The sequence below is a fragment of the Ceratotherium simum genome, chromosome 5, assembly GCF_057802395.1.
Source record: "Ceratotherium simum simum isolate JZ-2026a chromosome 5, ASM5780239v1, whole genome shotgun sequence".
NCBI lineage: Eukaryota > Metazoa > Chordata > Mammalia > Perissodactyla > Rhinocerotidae > Ceratotherium > Ceratotherium simum.
The window spans coordinates 80619637-80637320 of NC_141904.1; the positions used below are offsets into that span (position 1 = coordinate 80619637).

Genomic DNA, 17684 nt, shown 5'->3' on the forward strand with positions numbered 1-17684 from the left:
CCAAGATTTGAAATTAGTTCTAACTACAAAGATCTTTTTCTTTCCATTACACCATCCTTCTAGGAGATGTGAGTCTCCTTCCCCCAAAACACCAATATTTTTTTCCCCATCATTATATTGAATCCTTTTATCATCATGTGTAATTTTATAGCTAAGCAAAAGCCTTCAGTATGTTGACCCTCTGGCTGACTAAAGAAGTCCAAATTGCAAACCCCCTGTTCCATTCCCAGCCATGTGTCATTATTTATTTCTCAAAAATATGGTTACTCTAATTAGGAAGCCAGGGGTGTGGGTGGTAAGGATAGAAAACATTGGTCTTAACTGCCAGGAACTTTCATTTCAACTGAATCATATGACTGTTGCAAACATTTGTCAGATAATAACATACCCTTCCACTTTACTGTAACTACATCAGACACATTTTTCATTTTTATTACATAGACTTTGAGATTTCATGAGAATTACAAAACTTCTCCCATCTCGCCTCAAGACTCCAGGAAAGACTTTTTGTCCCTATTCTCAACTGTCACTTGGAAACGCAAAAAATTGGTTATTTCTCATAAAATAGTCAATGACAGATAAAATAGGGGTATAAGTAAACTTTCAAACAAAATAGAAGCAAACTTAATGAGATGTCTTTCCCTAAAACAGGGTGTTATTCAGTAGATTCCATAAAAAAGATCATCATTTCAGAATGTTTTAAGATTATATGAATATAAAAAGAACATAGAAAACATAACATATATTTTATGTTATAGCCAATTAATAAATCAATGATACTAACACCCTGATTGAGTGGTTGCTACATGCTGGGCACCCTTCTGTGTATTTTACGGTGGTCAACTCATTTGATCCCAACGACTTTATAAGATAGGTATTATTATTATTATGTCCACTCTAGAAATGAGTAAACAGGCACACAAATAATAGCAAAATAATAATAATAATAATACTAACAGACTACAAATAATAGCTTTTCTTAAAACAATGTTGAATGCCAAGGGTATTTATCATAGGTAATACTTGTTTCAAGTGTAGAACTTTTTGTTCAACCAGAATTTAATAAGTGCACACTTTGTGTCAGACATCGTGTTTATTATCCAGTCAGTTCTGCTATAATGTAACATATATGTTCTTAAAAATCACCATACTATGCAAAATTGTGCAATAAAAAACAAAAAACTAATGGGAAAAATTGGGTTAGGGACACAACACTCAAAAACATCATCAGTGACATTAAAAAAAAGGATAGGAAACTAATAAACATGGCGGCATAGTTTTACATGTGTTAAATGGCTAAGAAATGCATAAATATTACAGTAAGCATTGCACTTTACCTTGAAAAAAAAAAAGACCTAAAGTTTGCTCGTATAAGCAGGTGCCAGTAGTGTTACTGCTTGTGATTTGTTGTGAAATTGTGGGAGGGGGAAGCAGGCGGATGTTTGAGGCATGGGTGTGTGTGTACAATTTGTGTGCATATTCCCTCATGGCTCAGTTCAGCTGGGCAGTTTATTGTGCTCCTCTAGCGTTTGTTGCAGAAGAAATCACACATTTGCAAATGTGAGCTTTGTGTCATACTCAAATTGTTCCCTATATATCAATCTCTCATTGGGACGTATTTGCATTTTCAAAGCAAGCGTTATAGCACAACTGACTGTATTCTTCTTAGCAGACCTGGTTAAATGCTATTTGGAGCTGCTGCTTATGAAAGGGCCCAACAGGGGGACTGTCCTGCCTGGGGAGATGGGGAATGCTTTATGTAGAAGGGACCGTTGGATTGAGCGTCGAATATGAACGAGGTATCAGAGGCAGAGCAGGTGAGCAAAGGACCTGCCAAGATGAGGGGAAAGCAGAGGGCAACATACCCTGTGAGCAAAAGGGTGTGGTGAGTGGGTAATGTGTTATGTATGAGTTGATTCTTGATTGCCTTCCTCCTGCCATTAGAATGTGGCTCCCTGATGGCAGCCTATCATCTTCACAGCGGTGTGCCCAGTGCCTGGGTCACTACAATGTCGTATCTCAGTAAAAATGGTGAATGGACAAGTGGATAAATGCACAAATAATGGAAAAGTAAGGTATCTCTCACATACCCTTTCTGCAAAAGACAGCTAATGGTGAATTTACAGCACATGGTCAAGAGTTATTATGTCTTATATCAATGGTTTGACATCACCACCAAATAGCCCCAGAACTCTCTTTCTAATTGAATTTTTATATAGAATAAGGTGGTAATTCATTAGTATAAATATATTGTTAGTTCATTTTTATAGTATATACTTATTATTAAAGACATCATTAGTACTGATGAGACTATTTTGATGAACCTAAAACTCTGAAATTAGATTTTTCCTGACAATTCTAGTTTTATATCTATGTGCCCTGTGAATTTTTCTTTTTATTCTTTGGACAGTATTGAGAATACTCTGATTTTCAAAGTTGAAAACCTGTTGCTATTATAACTATTAACATCTTGCCTTGAAATTGTCTTCAATTAAACTGAATCTGAAACTTACACAGAAGAGTTGGAAAATTTCAAAGTTTGCTCATGAGCACTATCTACCAACTTTTCAAATTTCTTACTATCTTAGCAATTGACAGTTAGACAAGGAGAACTCAACTAACCTGAGTGCTACACCAACTTACAAAGCAACAATGGCATCTCACCATATGCATTCACATTTTATCTGACAATGAACTTTTAGGCCAAGATGAGAAAATGGATGGAGCAGATTTACCTGGGCTTTGCCTGGCATTGAATTACATATACACCTGTGTACTTCAATAGTATACGTGCTGGTACATTTTGGTCAGACAGAACATGAATAGGCCTGTTTTTTTAGACACTACAACCTAGTTAATCAATAAGACATATGTAAAAAATTTAAAGTATATGAAAGTGGTTACAGAGGAAGCCTTATCTTGAGATCTACACCCCAACAACCTAACCCAGCAGAATATAAATATTAGCAGCTAACATTTCATGGATACTTATTTCCTAGGCATTCTGCTAAGCACTTTTCGTATATTAATTAATTAGACCTTCAAAACTACCATTTGAGGTAGGAACTATTATCATCTTCATTTTGCAAATGAGGAAACTGAGAGACAGAGAGAATAGTTATATTCAAGGATTCCATGCATCAGACATTAAGAAAACTACTGTTCCAGAAAGCTCTTTGCTGGCTTGACTCTGAATTCTTTGCCTAAATACTCTTTAGTTATATAAGCTGAATTATAAATGGTAGGTTTTAGAAACGCCACATTCAACCCAGAAGCAGAAACTGGATTCTGGAAATTCATTTAGGTTGATGATAAAATTAAGGCTTAATTATCAAAATACCTGGAAATTCCAAGGCAGTCTGTGTCCTTCCTCCAGGCCTGGGGAATGGAAGACTGACCATGGTAGGGAGACTTTTCTCACTGAGGATGATCCTCAGACAGCTAGAATGGGATGAGGCTCAGTTGAAGACCAGCCCTAGGGAGAGGCTTGATCTCAGTAAAACTGTGTGTGCAAGGACCACTGTGCTTTGATGAAAGGGACCAATAATGATCACCAACACCTTTACATCTCTAAAGAAATTATAAGGAAGATAAGATAAAATGGTTGAAATACCCAAGATTAAACGGGGTAACGTATTTTTCAATAAGCATAGGGTAAAATAGGAACAGCCACGAGACTAAAAATAAATATGTTTCAATTTGCTAAAAGAATGTACTAAAAAGATGCTAGGATGAAAACTCAGAGCCGAAAGATGAGCCTCGCACCTAAGGTCAAAGAGACAGTAGCACAGTTCCCCTCCTGAGGCTTAGGGGGGTTGGATCGCTGTCCACCAATACCTCTGGGATTCCTGTAGACTGGAGCCTTCACATCTTTATATCTATATATTTATTTAAAAATGCTTTTGTAGTATTGCTAGGTCCTATCCTAAGCACTTTATAAATACTAACTCATTTAATCATCCAGACAACATTATGAAGTAGGTACTAATATTATCATTCCCATTTATAGATATAGAAGGTGAGGCACAGGAGGAAAAGTAATTTGCCCAAGGTCCTAGAACTAGTAAATGAGAACTGAACTCAGATAGACTGGCTCTAAACTCCTCATTCTTAACCGCCATACTCTGTGTAAAGAGGATTTGGGGAGTAGGAATCTGGTCAGTGGTGGTTTTCACATACTTCTAACGTGTCACCAGAGACCGCAAAATTTTCAAAACAAAATATCAAAGTCTTGATGGGCTCCAGTTTGAGAATAATGAAATTAAACACTCCATAAAATGAACATCATAGCTTTTGGAGTCTTAAATCACTAAGTAGTCTTTGTTAAGGAAAAGTATGTATGTATACACACACACATCTACATATATACATATATAATTTACAGTTATATGTAAATAATAAACAAAACAAAAACTATGAATGGTTTCTTCAACTGCAAATTTGCTCATGAGCAGAAAACCGGAAACAAAACCTTAGATCCCATGGGTCAGCTTGTATCCCATTCTTTCTTGGTCTGGCTAACCATGGTTTTCAAAGCTCTCATTAGTACAATGACGGCAGTGACCTTGAGTGAAGGAAGCACCATTGCCTAGGCATGTGACCACAGTTAGCCTTTCCTGAACAGTGTAGGCTAGCAAGGTAGAATGGAGTTGCAAGTCAAAGATATTGTAATAGGAAAAGATGAGCTTTTAAAATACGGTCTAATTCACAACCAAAAGAATCATTAATTCAATATTGTTTTGTCGTTCTAGTTTGCATTCATTATATATTATACAGTTGGCAGCTCCTTTAAACCATTCAGAGACATACACATTCAAATTAATGTTTGCTGGAAAACTGTATTCTTTCCAGATGAGATGGCAAAGTTTCTTTTAATTTCTTGGCTGGGGCCTCAGTTTGAAGAAATAAGTCAGAAATATCAAGGCAGCCAGTAGGTCTGATGGGAATTCTCATATATTTAGAGAAAGGCTGTTTGACCACTGAGTCATAGGTGGGAAAAAGACGTCCATTATACAAACACAGGGGCTCATCCATCGTGTGTTTATTAAGTGCCTACTGTTTGCCAGCACTCAGACACAATGATGCATCACAGTCACACGTTCCTGCCTTTGTGGAACTTACGGACCCATCAAGGAGACAGATGGATGAACAGTCAGGGTAGTGGGTGTCTAATTACAAATGGAGACAAATGGTCTAAAGAAAACAATTTTTTGAAAGTGTATAAGTAAAGAAGCTGGCCTAGATTTGAGGCTGTGGGTGAGGACAGCCTGGGATGGATGGTCTAAGAAGCAGAGGGAGGAACATTCCATACAGAGGAAAACAAGAATAAAGAAAAATCACATGTGTGCACGTATAAAGGTTCTGTGGTTGAGTGAGCACAGCATCTTCAAGATCTGAAGGAGTGCCCATATGGATAGTGTCCTGGGGAGAGGTGGGGGAAAGTGGTGGAAAATTAGTCTGAAAAAGTAGGCAGGGGGCAGGCCACATGGGGCCTTGTAGAATTCATTAAAGCCGGGGATTTTATCCTGAGATCCATGGGAAGGCATAGTTGTGGAAAATCATGACCAAATGCATTCAAGGAACTAGGCTTTCCACTGACATAAAAGGCCACGGCAGCTGGTCACTTGGGTGTTTTGTTTTTGTTTTAAGGTCATTGAAATTTATTTATCTATCTATTTATTTATTCGTTTTATTTCCAGCTTTATTGAAGTATGATTATATGTATTTAGGTTATATAACAAGATTTTTTTAAGGTGTGCAACGTGGTGATTTAGTATATGTATGCATTGTGAAACGATTGCCACAATCAAGTTAATTAACACATCTATCACCTCACATTTAATCTAGCCTTTAAAAGTCAAGCAAAACACAAATCTACCGAAATGTATGGGGGCTCTGGGTCACGACAGGGCACTTCATAAATGCAACTGGACCAAGGCCAGTTGTCTGTAATTTTCCCCTTACTGCTCTTCCAATACCCCATACCCTTCAACCTTCATCTTTTCAATTTAGGCAAGGCAGTGACTTAACACATGAACAGTAAGTGAGCAGTTGCTCTACTGATTTCTCAAGAAAGCAAAAGGAGACAAGGACAGCTATGGGGACACCATCCAAACTACAAATAACACAATGTCAGAATGAGGTTTTGTATCCTATTAGCAATTTGTCGATGTAAAGAGACTGGACAGGCCAACATCACTAGATCTTGGTCCCTTGCATTTGGTGTCCTGTAAATCAGAATTAAGCAAGAAGAACTTACTTTCCAGGGAAACTCAATGCACTACTTTGTAGGTATGGTGATGCTGAATTCTTTCAAAAACAATACAAAAAGAGACATATATTGACATAATGACTTTTCAAATAAGGTCCCGCAGTAACTGTGTAGCAAGAGATCATGTAGTGTTAACCATTTTGTGTATGTATGGGGGATAAAAAATAACTACCCGTCACTCAAGATTACACATTTCTATGATCTTCATGTCTTTACATTGAGCTGCCATTCTGATTAAAGGTACCTCAAATCCGATTAAAGGTCTACCCTGAACTTCTATGTAGGAGACTTCTCAAGGGCAAGCATGCACATGGATTCACCTAATGGCATTCAATCAATAAATATATGCATAAACTCTCCAATAAATGTGCAGAGTCATTCTGTCTTCCTTTTTTTTTTTTTTAATCAGAAGGCTCTGGAGGTTGCTATGCTTTCTCTCCTAGCCATAGTCCTTCTTGACATTGTGTTAAGTGTTCAGCTTCCCTCTGCAGTCATTTTATTTGTAATAGTGTCTTGTGTGTTGTGTCTCCTAGCTCTACATACAAACTACCACGCTTACAATCTCCATGAACCTAAGTGCATCTGTGGCGCTGGGGATGCTATACATGCCGAAAGTGTACATCATCATTTTCCACCCTGAACTCAATGTCCAGAAACGGAAGCGAAGCTTCAAGGCGGTAGTCACAGCAGCCACCATGTCATCACGGCTGTCACACAAACCCAGTGACAGACCCAACGGAGAGGCAAAGACAGAACTCTGTGAAAACATAGACCCAAACAGTAAGTAACTCTCCTTTCCTTTCATCTTCCCATCATGTATCAGGAAACTCAAGGAGATGCGGTGTGAGTTTGCCTTTCTTTGGAGAAATACCATGACCATTAGTGTCTCAGGGACTGGGTTGCCTTGGTGGATGCTAACTTTTGCTCTTAAGAGTTTGCCTCCTTCTTGCCACCATTTTCCTGTTGCTCTCAGTTGGAAAGAAGCTTTTAGAGGTTCTGCTTCAGAAGTGTGAAGTCTCCCCTTCCCTCACTTCTTGTCCTTTGGCACCAAACCCCCTAACTGACATAAACACAGCTGTCGGGTTGTGAGCCACCTTTCTTGCTCCCTTCCTGTTAGGGGAATGACTTCTTGTTAAGGAAACTTCAACACCTGATTGAACTGTAGCAGTAGAAATGAAATTGGAATATTTAAAAACTTTGGAAGCATAACTTCTTTCTGCTGCAACATGGATGTGGAGAAAGTTATGATTCTTTACTAAGCAAGCCTTCTAGAAACAAAAACACATAAAATATTGAATAAAGCTGGCAAACTTTCATCCAAGTATACAGGCCCAGATACCTGTATGCTAATGGCATCCCACATGGGAAAAACATCTACCACACCACTGCAGAAGAGTTTCATTCCATGAAATACAAAATCTTAAGGGTGGGATTAAGGATGAAATGTCAGATTTGATATGCCACATGGCATATCAGCAACCCCTGGGTAGACTTTAGTCACACCTTCAATGACCCCAAAGAAGATGGGCATATATACACCACTTTGTTAAAAAAAAAAAAAAAAGCCGTTTAACCAGAAGTTAAATGCCTAGAATTCCAATTGCTGGTTTTACCAACACGATGGTGGTAAGAGTGAATTTCAGATTAAAAATGTGACTTCTAGGGTTTCTTTTCCAGGAATATTTTGACCAGTTCCATATAGAATGAGGCAGATTGAAGTGTAAAGGAGGATTTGGGTTGTCCATTAAGTCATTCAAGGCATATTATTTTTCAGTGATGAGCTGATTTTGTTGTAACCAAAAGCTTATGCCAAGCAGAAAGAAGTCCCTATTCTAAATACTCTGAGGTAATGCTTTATGCTTTGCAAGTAAGAGAGAGATCTTCAAAAACCAGGAGGCAAATGAGTTCGGTCCTGACAAATACTGTGCAAGGATCCATGATCTTAGCCCATCTCCATTTCTAAATGCTTGAGTGAATATTGTGAAACACTTTGAGAATATGTAGAAAAGCTAACAGGGGCTCATTAACAACATCGTGGGCTTCACCCTGACTTTTCAATAGAAGAGATTCTGGGACAAGGTGAGTGGAAGAAGGATTACTCTGAAAGAAAGGAGAAACAGAAGGGATGTATAGGGTCTGTTCTTGTGTCTTCAGAACAGAAAGTCAATGAGAGGAGGGGAAGTGGATGACGAATTGCTATGGTATTCAGTGTGATGTAGGAAGAGGCTTTGGGTTCAGACAGACCTGGGTTCAAATCCAAGCCACTCCACTTACCAGCTGTGTGGCTTTAGTATATGTGCTGCTGAAGCGAGCACACCAGCTGTGTGGCTTTGAGAGTCACTGAGCTTTTCTAAAGCTCAGCGTTTTCATGTATAAAGTGGAGATAATATCTATATAATAAGATAAGTGTGTCATTAATTGTTATGCATCTAGAAAATTGTATGTCAATTAAATGTTAATTTCCTTCCATTCCTGAAGAGGCAAAAGACTTTGCCTAAAAGTACATTTCATTGTGATTGGCTCCATAGGTATGATGGTACAGTTAAAGGCATACTGAACACCATGAGGCAGATAGAACTGATTCACAAAAAGAAATATTTCCATGCACATATTTATGCATCTATTTATATGTGTACCTGTATTGATAAATATACCGGCATAGTTGCACTTCTATAGCATTTTACTCTGGGGCCCCTTGTCAGATTTGCATTTCACAAAATTGTTAACCTAGAGGCATCCTAATAACAGTTTAACATTTCTCTCTGTACACACACACACACACACACACACACACACACACAAATTTAACTAGATATGCACCAAATCCGTAAGTAGAAAATAAGGTCAAAAGTCTATAGGTACTAAAAAAAAAAAAACAAATTAGAAGTTTTGAATTTGGACAATTACATCAATACTATGCTACTTAAAAGTAATTAGCTTTCAAACAACATTTCTTTTAACTTTTAATGTTTAGGTTCTATCCTTGTTGAGGCTGTTTGGGGCATGATAATGGCTGTTAAAATACTAACGCTAACGCTAACGCTAAAATACTAACTAAAATACTAACGCTAACACTAATAATAATACACCAGCTATCCTTTGAAATAGGCGTTATGCTGAATGCTTTGTGTGGAAGATCTCTCTTACTCCTCACAATAACTCTGTAGAATGGGGATTATTATTCTCATTTTACTGAAGAAACCTAGGCTTAGCGAGATTAAGTGACATTGCCAAAATCGCACATTTAGTTAGCAGCAGAAGTTGGACTGAAACCCAGGTCTGACTCCTAAATCCCTGCTCGTCACTCTTTGCTTCTGTTTCTTAGAACATGAGAGGCACGTTGTAATTCCAACACAGAAATTACTCTTTGGGCTTCTTCATTTGCTAATACAGCTTGCATATAAAGAATATAAGGATGTGTGGTGGCAGACTCTTTAGTTAAATGTGCTATGAAATGTATTATTGCTTGTTGGGTTGTCTACAAGACAGGAATAACCTGGACTCTAAGAAGGCTGCCCAGGTAGAGGCCTCATCTTACTAACTCAAAAGTCCAAGTATCTTATTACTTGGTCAATCATAATTATTCCGTTTGGAATGCATTTGGTGCCTTCCTCTTAAAAAAGTTTTATTGGGGTTTGTCATTGTTGTTTTGGTGTCTACACAGAGCAAAGATAAACAGTTCAGGAAAAATAAAATCAAATATAGCCTTTGTCTCAAAAACAGTCCAAAAGATTTTTAAAAATTGTTTTAGTTCTTTTGGTTTTGTGTAGACACTCCCTAAAACACCATAAATAATTTGAATAGATAATTGCTGAACCATAGGCGGAGATTCACGTACCTCCAAACATTGGGGTTTCTGATGACCTGGCTCTCAGAGTTCCCAAAAGACCTTATCTGTCCAATAGAACTTTCTGCAATGATGGAAATGTCCAGCACAGTAACCACTAGCCACATGTGGCTATTCAGCACTTGAAATATAGCTACTTAACTGAGGAAATACACTTATAACTTTACTCCATTTTAAATAATTTAAATATAAATAGCCATCTGTAGCTGTGGCTACTCTATTGGACAGCACAGCTCTAGAAATTAATATATTAATATATATTTATATTAATAGCAATGATTTCATATTAGGACATTCAGTCTGAGCCCATATTGGAAATAACTCCCAAAGTTTTAGCAATGATGCTGATCTGGGACAAAGTCAACCTGAAGGAATGAAACATTTAAGATGAGACAAAAATGCAAACAAGTTGTTATTTAAAATGATCCAAAAGAAGTCACTAATATAGAAATAGTGATATCATAGATAGCAATTATATTTGGAAAACTTGTCTGTAGCAATGCAAAAATTGTATGAGTGGGGGCCGCCTGGTGGCGCAGCGGTTAAGTGCACGCACTCTGCTGTGGCGGCCTGGGGTTCGCAGATTCGGATCCCGGGAGAGCACCGACACACCGCTTGTTAAGCCATGCTGTGGCGACGTCCCATATAAAGTAGAGGAAGATGGGCATGGATGTTAGCCCAGGGCCAGTCTTCCTCAAGAAAAAAGGGGAGGATTGGCATCGGATGTTAGCTCAGGGCCAGTCCTCCTCACAAAAAAAAAAATTGTATGAAAGTATGAAAGAGCAGTAGTAAAAAACTCAATTAATGAAAATTGACAAAAAGACTGTTCTGATGGGAGGAAACATTATTAATATACACTATTTAATACCAAATATAGCTCAAGAGATCTCAAATTTCTGAACTTTGGTAACAGAGACAAATTATTTGCTGAAATTAAGCTAGCTGGTTAAAAATAAACAAACAGAAGCACAGACCATGCACTTGGAAAGAACGTTTCTTATCAAAGGGGAAATTGCATGCACTGTTCTCTGCGGGAGGGTATCTGAGAGGAAGTGAAGTTTATAGTATGAGCTACAAAGTAAATAATGAAACAGAAATGTCCCCTTATTCACTGTTGCTCTAAACACTCACTCTCGATGTACTTCAATCTTCAGTGTTTTCATTTTTAGCAGCTCTGTTCCATCATTGCAGTTTGCCATCTGCTGCATGCACGCTTCTCCTCATCCAACTCCACACTGCAACTACATGTCTACATAAAAACGAATTTGCTTGTTGGCTTAGTATGGGAAGAAATTAAAACTGCCCCAGCATTACCTGATCTTTCCCCAAGAAGTTCACTTTTCCTCTTAGGTTGCTTCTTCAGTTAAAATTCCATTGTTTGAAAGAAAAACTTCTTTCTGTATGGAACAAACAAAAAGTAAATCTTCTTAATATTTTATCATATCTGTGCACTACTAACATGTTAGATGTTCAGAGTTGGGCCAATGCTTGTTGCTTTCTGTACTCAGACTGAAAAACAGCAGGGGGTATCGAGGTGTAGCTCGGTTACTTAATGAAGTTTTATTTATACAAACAAGATTTCTGTTGCTAGAGGATCCGAAGAGCCTGACGTAATTTGGATAGCTTTAGATCTGGCCACGATGATGCCTTCTCAACAGTTTTTTCTAAGAAGGGCACCTCAAGCTCTTCTCGCACCTGTGTCCTGAATTTGGCATGTTTTCCTGAACTTTCTATTGTTGACTTGACAGATGTATGTTCATGGAAAACATGTAGATGCCAGATAAACAGGAGGATTTGGTTGTGCTTGGGGCCTGGCTTACTGATGGCCACCAGGACCCTTTTCCAGTTGGATGGATAATATTAACTGAGGCAGCATGGCTTTTAGGGGATGTGTGGGTAAGAACTGCTGCCTTGGACTGGTCAGAACCAGAAGATGCTCTGTGAATTATCCTCTGGTCAGATGCTCTCCTTATAAAGGCTCACAGTACGTAATGATGAGCATCCCTAAGCTACCTTTGTCCTAAACTACCATCCATTTTCTAAGCCAATGTCCCCACAGTGCAGAGAAACTCCTCAAAAACCTGGACTGCTTACAGAAAGTTTACTCTGGAAGGTCAGTAGCAACTAGAGATGTCAGGGAGGTGGACAGCTTGGGACACATCCCTTCTTTGAGGTGGGAATGCATGACTGTTAAACTGACCCTGAGATAGAGGCTTATACTTACACTACATAAAAGACTAGTTTAAGCCAATGAGCATATTGTATGGTGAAATACGCTTTAGAAGAACAATAATTTGCACCTAAAACAGAAAATCTAAAATGGGATATTTTAAATATAAGTTTATATTCTGATGCTATTTTTCTTTTACTACCATTTTTGCATCTACTGTAAGGAAAATATGTAAATAAAAACTTGTGCTGTTCTCAGAGAAGGCAATTAGTACCTAAAATAGTAGAACTGCCAATATAAAGAGGTATTTCATTAAAAAAAGAAAACTCAAACTGCTGGAAAATGGACGTGGGTATCAAATTCTACACAAGTAACAATGCCTAGAAAATTCTGAAACACCCTCCCGTGCTGTGTTAATTTGTTGTGGTTTTTGTTTTGTTTTGTTTTGCTTCTTCATTTGTTTGGATCCCTAACATTTTGAACATTATGTTGTTTGTTTCATCCTTCTGGACTCACCTCGCAGGCTGGTCAGCATGACTGGACTAGGCTGAGAAAAAAAGGGATGGGATGGCAATAGGAAGAAAAGAATGCTCTGACCAGATAGATAAATTACTTTGGGGCTGGTTCCCTCAACCACTCCAGCTCAAGCAAGTAAAACTCAACTGCCTTAAACCAAGAGGCACCAGTACTCCCATGTTCAGAGGTACCTGAATTGTGGTGAACTGGTCTACCAAACACTATTAAACCCACTGAAAGAGTGGGCATATTGTCTATGGTCTCTATCGCAGCCTCTTCTCCAAAAGGAAAAAGAAAGAATAAAAAGGAATATTTGTGTGCACAGTTATTTTATACATACCTATATATTTACTTTTCCTGTAGACTGTATACCACCAGTAAGAAAGAGTGTACAAAAGTCTGTAACTTGGTACACTATCCCACCAACAGTATAGCTTTTGCCTGCTTTCCAAAAGGTAAGAAACCATCTAATTTTTATTTACTTGTGTGTTGTCTCCACTGAGAGTTAGAAATGTTTTCATGAAAACTGTGCATGATTACCTGTAAATCTATTTATATGAAGAAATGCATTGTCAAAGATGAGCTGTTTGCTAACCATAGAGCAGACAGCTGTTATGGGTCACATGCCTGGTTTATTTTCTGGAGAACATGTATATGGTGTGTGTGCATTTGTCTTTCCTGAATAAGTAGTCAATAGTGGCAGAATTTGTGCTGGTCATTCTGGTACATGGTCTACTCTAAAACTACCAGTGGTGAGAGATTATTTTTAAATGGATGTTTTCACACTCTGGTTTTAGAAGGCAATGTGGAAAACTTATAGGGGGAGAAGGGGGATGTTTTACAAGCCTGGTAAAAATAGTTGTTCTGGTTTATTTTTATTAAATACATTCCCAGAAATATATTCATATACAAAACAATGAATGGCCTTACCATCTTAAAACCAAAATGGTCTTGGATCCTTCTTTTCAGCAAAGAAATAGAAAAGTGTTTGCTGGCTGGGCTTGAAAATGTGTTGAAGATGATTTGTGGCTCATAGTTCTGCATTAGAGAAACACTGAATCTACTTTAGTCATTTCACAGAACAGGGAAAAGTTCAATGAAAGATGACAGGAGTCTAAAGATGAATTTCAACATTAGTCAAACCTAAGAATTACCAATAAACACCACGGGTATTCAAACTAATGGCTTAGAAGAAATGGTGAATTGTGTGAAGTGTGAACTGGACATGGGAATGGACTGGTGTAAGAATTCTAACTGATTCACCATTGATGCTTACATATTACTTTGGGATCTCACTAAAAGATATATGTTATGAAAGAGTAATAATATTATTATTATTATCATCCCCCTGTTTCGGCCTAAGCAATATTATAATATAGTGGAAAATAACACCTGCTTTGGCAAGCCTCCTTGTCGAGCTGGAGTTAGGGCATTCCAAACTATGTGAAAATAAACAGTGGAAAACATGGAGGAGAGTTATTAAAATCATGTGGTGGCTTTGAATAAAAGGTTCTCTGATTTCCTCTAAACCTCCTACTGTGCTTATAAAATAGATAGAGAGACCTATCTCTAGAGACATTCCAAGAGAGAGGGCGGAGAGGTCATATCCTCTGGGTGGGGGGGAATATTGCTTCCCAATGTGGGATAGTCTCTTTTTCCTACGTTGCTAACATGGAACTTTTTATCAGATCTTTGCTATGTTTCTTTCCATCTTTGTTTTTGTAATAGTATTCTGAGTACAAATAATATCTTGCTCTTGTCTTATCCATTTAGCACTGTAAGACAGGACAAGAGTACTTTCAAGGAGTAATTACATTTCCTGTTGATTTTAGATGGATGCCAGCAACTCAGTCTTTAATTTCAGATGTATTGTTGACATAGTTATTTCCTTTTCCCATATCAACATGATCTGTCCTAGTTTTTAAATAGGGCATTCTTTTCTCCCAATGAATATATAACTGTATTCCAGTGAGATTTCAAGTTTTTGCAGTACAGTGCTTGTCAAAACACTGCAGCTCATCATTTTAATAGTCCTTTTACATGAGACTGCCTGAGAATAAATGAGAAGGAATTTTCCCTGGGTAAAAATGATAGATTTAATCTCAATCCATTAAATATTCTCTTTAGCTCCATTCTAAGTTGATACCTTTTGGTTTAAAGGGTACAAGATGAATATGTTTTAAGTCAATCTTTCAGTTAAAAAATATTTTTAGGATGTGCTATTTAGAAATAAACTTAACTTTTTGCTAGGATTGTCTTGTTTCAAAGATTTTGATAAGGTGCTCTCTTTTTCTGCCAATGTAAAGGTGGCTTGACAAATTAATGATAAACATCTTGAATAGCTACTTGAAAAATAATTGAGAATGGCAATTGGTCTAAGTTACATGTATTCAAAGAGGGGAGGGATTCACTTTGTTCAGGCTACAATGAGACTGGAAAGCTTGGAAGAAAAGTGAACGAAGTTGCTTAATGTTGTGTGTTCAAATCTATTTCTGTGTGGTTGCTTTCAGGGAGACAAAACAGTAAAGAAAAATCTATAGATTCAAGAGTGAACTTTTGTACTATCATGCTAGTAAAACTTGTTTCAGCCACCATGACCCAACAAAGGCACACTATACAGAGCAAATCAAACATCTGCTTATAGGGGGTTGAAGGAAGCAGGTTCAAATTCAGATAGAACAGAACCGAACCTGCTTTGGAAACGCACCCCATATACTGCCTCTGTTTAACAGCACTCTACTTGAACAGACATGATTGGCCAGACATTGGCTGAATCATCACTGCCAGCAACTTTTGTCTGAATGTTTATAATTTTGCAACTTTGCAGAGTGTTATCAATCTAATGACATTTATTTTAAAATACAATTAAGCAACAAAAGTGCAATTAATCTGGTGTCATCACTGGGTCAGGAAACAAGTTGTTTTGTTAGGAGGTACATTTTCACACCACTGGATGGAGTTCTGATTAAAAATCTCTACAAGTTTAATTCAGCCTTGCAAATATGGACATTTAACAGCCGAGTCATGTTTTTATAAGGTATGTTCTTCTGAGCAAGTACACTGGTTACAATATTACTGACATTTCACTAATTTATTAAATGGTATTGTAAAAATATTAGTAATCTCCTGTTTGTTATAATTAGTATAATGAGGTTATTTCACATTTTCAAGCTTTCTGGAACTGTGCAATCCAAGTTTTTGTGTCATTTTGAGATGTGCCCTCCTCTTTAACATTCAATGTGGTATCGCTGAGTTAACTGGAGACTCCCTCAATTTAAAATCCATTTTGAAACACTCTATGAGTACAGCATAGCAAAGAATATATGTTACCTGACCTTTGACATGGAATCACCTTAGAAATAAATGTAGCTATAAATCTTTTTGGCATGTTTCTTTCTGCCTAAGAGATCTGTGAAATACCATCATTTCTCTTATCAGGGTTTGATATCTCAGCATCCTCAGAAACCAATCAATATTTGTCATCTCAGTCCTACAAGCTCAGTTCAACTTAAAGAATGGGGTGAAAGTTCACATGGCTAGGATTTCTACTATTTCTTAGCGTAAAAGAAACATGCACATCGTGCCGCAAAGTCGTGAAAACTATGCCGGGTTTTACATTTAAGCATGTCACTGCACCATCTGGCTAGGATTTGTGAACTGCAAGAGTATTCTGAAGTTGGGTTAATCAAAGAAACATTTGTCAAGCACCTCTGCTATAGGACAGCCCTGAAATGAATAGGAATGAGGGACAGAAGTGGACAATACCCTCAGGGAGCCCAGATCTGATGGAAGGCTTGAAGGTAAGCAATTATAAATCAGAGTGACAGGAGCTCTTTGGAGAGGTCTGTACCAAGTGCTGGCAAGCTACCGTGCAGAGCATCACCCAGGACGTTGTGTCTGAGTTGGTCTTAAAAGATGAAGGACTCTAGGCAGCCATAAAGACAAGACACTCAAGGCAGGAAACAAGTATGCATAAAGAACCTGGAGTACAAAAGAATATGGTATGTCTTGGGACTAGAAAGTGGTTCTGTAAGGCTCAAGTGCTGTGGTTCGAGGCAAACGGTTTCAGGAGATGACAGGTGGGAAGCTGCTGGGACATAGAGGGACCCAGTCGCCTTTATCTCTGCGCCTTTAGCACAGGGCCTGACAAATGCCAGGTTCTCAGAAAATGTGCATGGGATCCCTGGAGTGTAATTCCTTGCATACAAAGGCTCCTAGCCTTACCGAGAAAGTAGTATGTACACAGTGAATATCTGATAAGTCAGTAATTATTTATTAATAATAAGAAAATACCAAGTCTACAGCCTCTGCAAGTAAAATTATATTCTTCTAGATAAAACTTCTAAGGTCACAAAGTCTGCCCTGAAAAGGCAATTTTTGACCCTAATGTCACGGGTTTCAAAACTACCTTGTAGTTTTTATGAACAGCTCTTAAGGGTATCTATACTATTTTTCTTTCAAAGGGCACGTGAACTTCAAAGTTACCATTGGAAATTGATCCTAAGCAGTTGCTTTAAATGGTTTTATAGCTTCTAATTTAATAAAAACAAAACCATAAATAATCAGTTTGGTGGTTTTCTGATTATTAAGTGCATTTTCTTAGAGATTGGCATTCAGGACAGATTTTGTCTTTTAGGCGCCAAGTTTGCATTTGAAAAGAAAACAGCATATGTCCTAAACCAAGGTCAGTTAATCTCTATAATCTTTCTTCCTCCCAATTACTGTGAATGAGCATCTTCTCAGAAGTCAAGTGACCGTGAAGATTCTCCACTAAAGACATGTCTCAGCTTCGCAGAATTTGTTTTTTTTTTTGGCTGTACAATGGAACTTGGATGCATTTTAAATTACTAGGAATCAAAGGTAATCATTATTTCTCTTTA

General features: G+C 37.8%; 1 protein-coding gene and 1 long non-coding RNA gene across 4 annotated transcripts in view; one reads left to right on the forward strand and one right to left on the reverse strand.

Annotated features, from left to right (window-relative positions):
• Positions 1-17684, forward strand: part of GRM7 (glutamate metabotropic receptor 7) — a 442597-nt gene that overhangs the window by 421820 nt on the left and 3093 nt on the right. For 2 of the 3 annotated variants that reach the window (XM_087431382.1, XM_087431381.1), the window contains exons 9-10: positions 6805-7051; positions 13168-17664. In XM_087431382.1, the coding sequence (XP_087287508.1) occupies positions 6805-7051; positions 13168-13238 (318 nt within the window). In that variant the 3' untranslated portion in view covers positions 13239-17664. The remainder of the gene's footprint in view (positions 1-6804; positions 7052-13167; positions 17665-17684) is intronic. The other variant, XM_087431383.1, reaches the window with a different exon arrangement.
• The window catches only part of LOC147917099 (uncharacterized), a 169761-nt gene that overhangs the window by 51603 nt on the left and 100474 nt on the right, over positions 1-17684 (reverse strand). The window contains exon 3 of the long non-coding RNA XR_015552262.1: positions 11250-11515. This is a non-coding gene — a long non-coding RNA (uncharacterized LOC147917099). The remainder of the gene's footprint in view (positions 1-11249; positions 11516-17684) is intronic.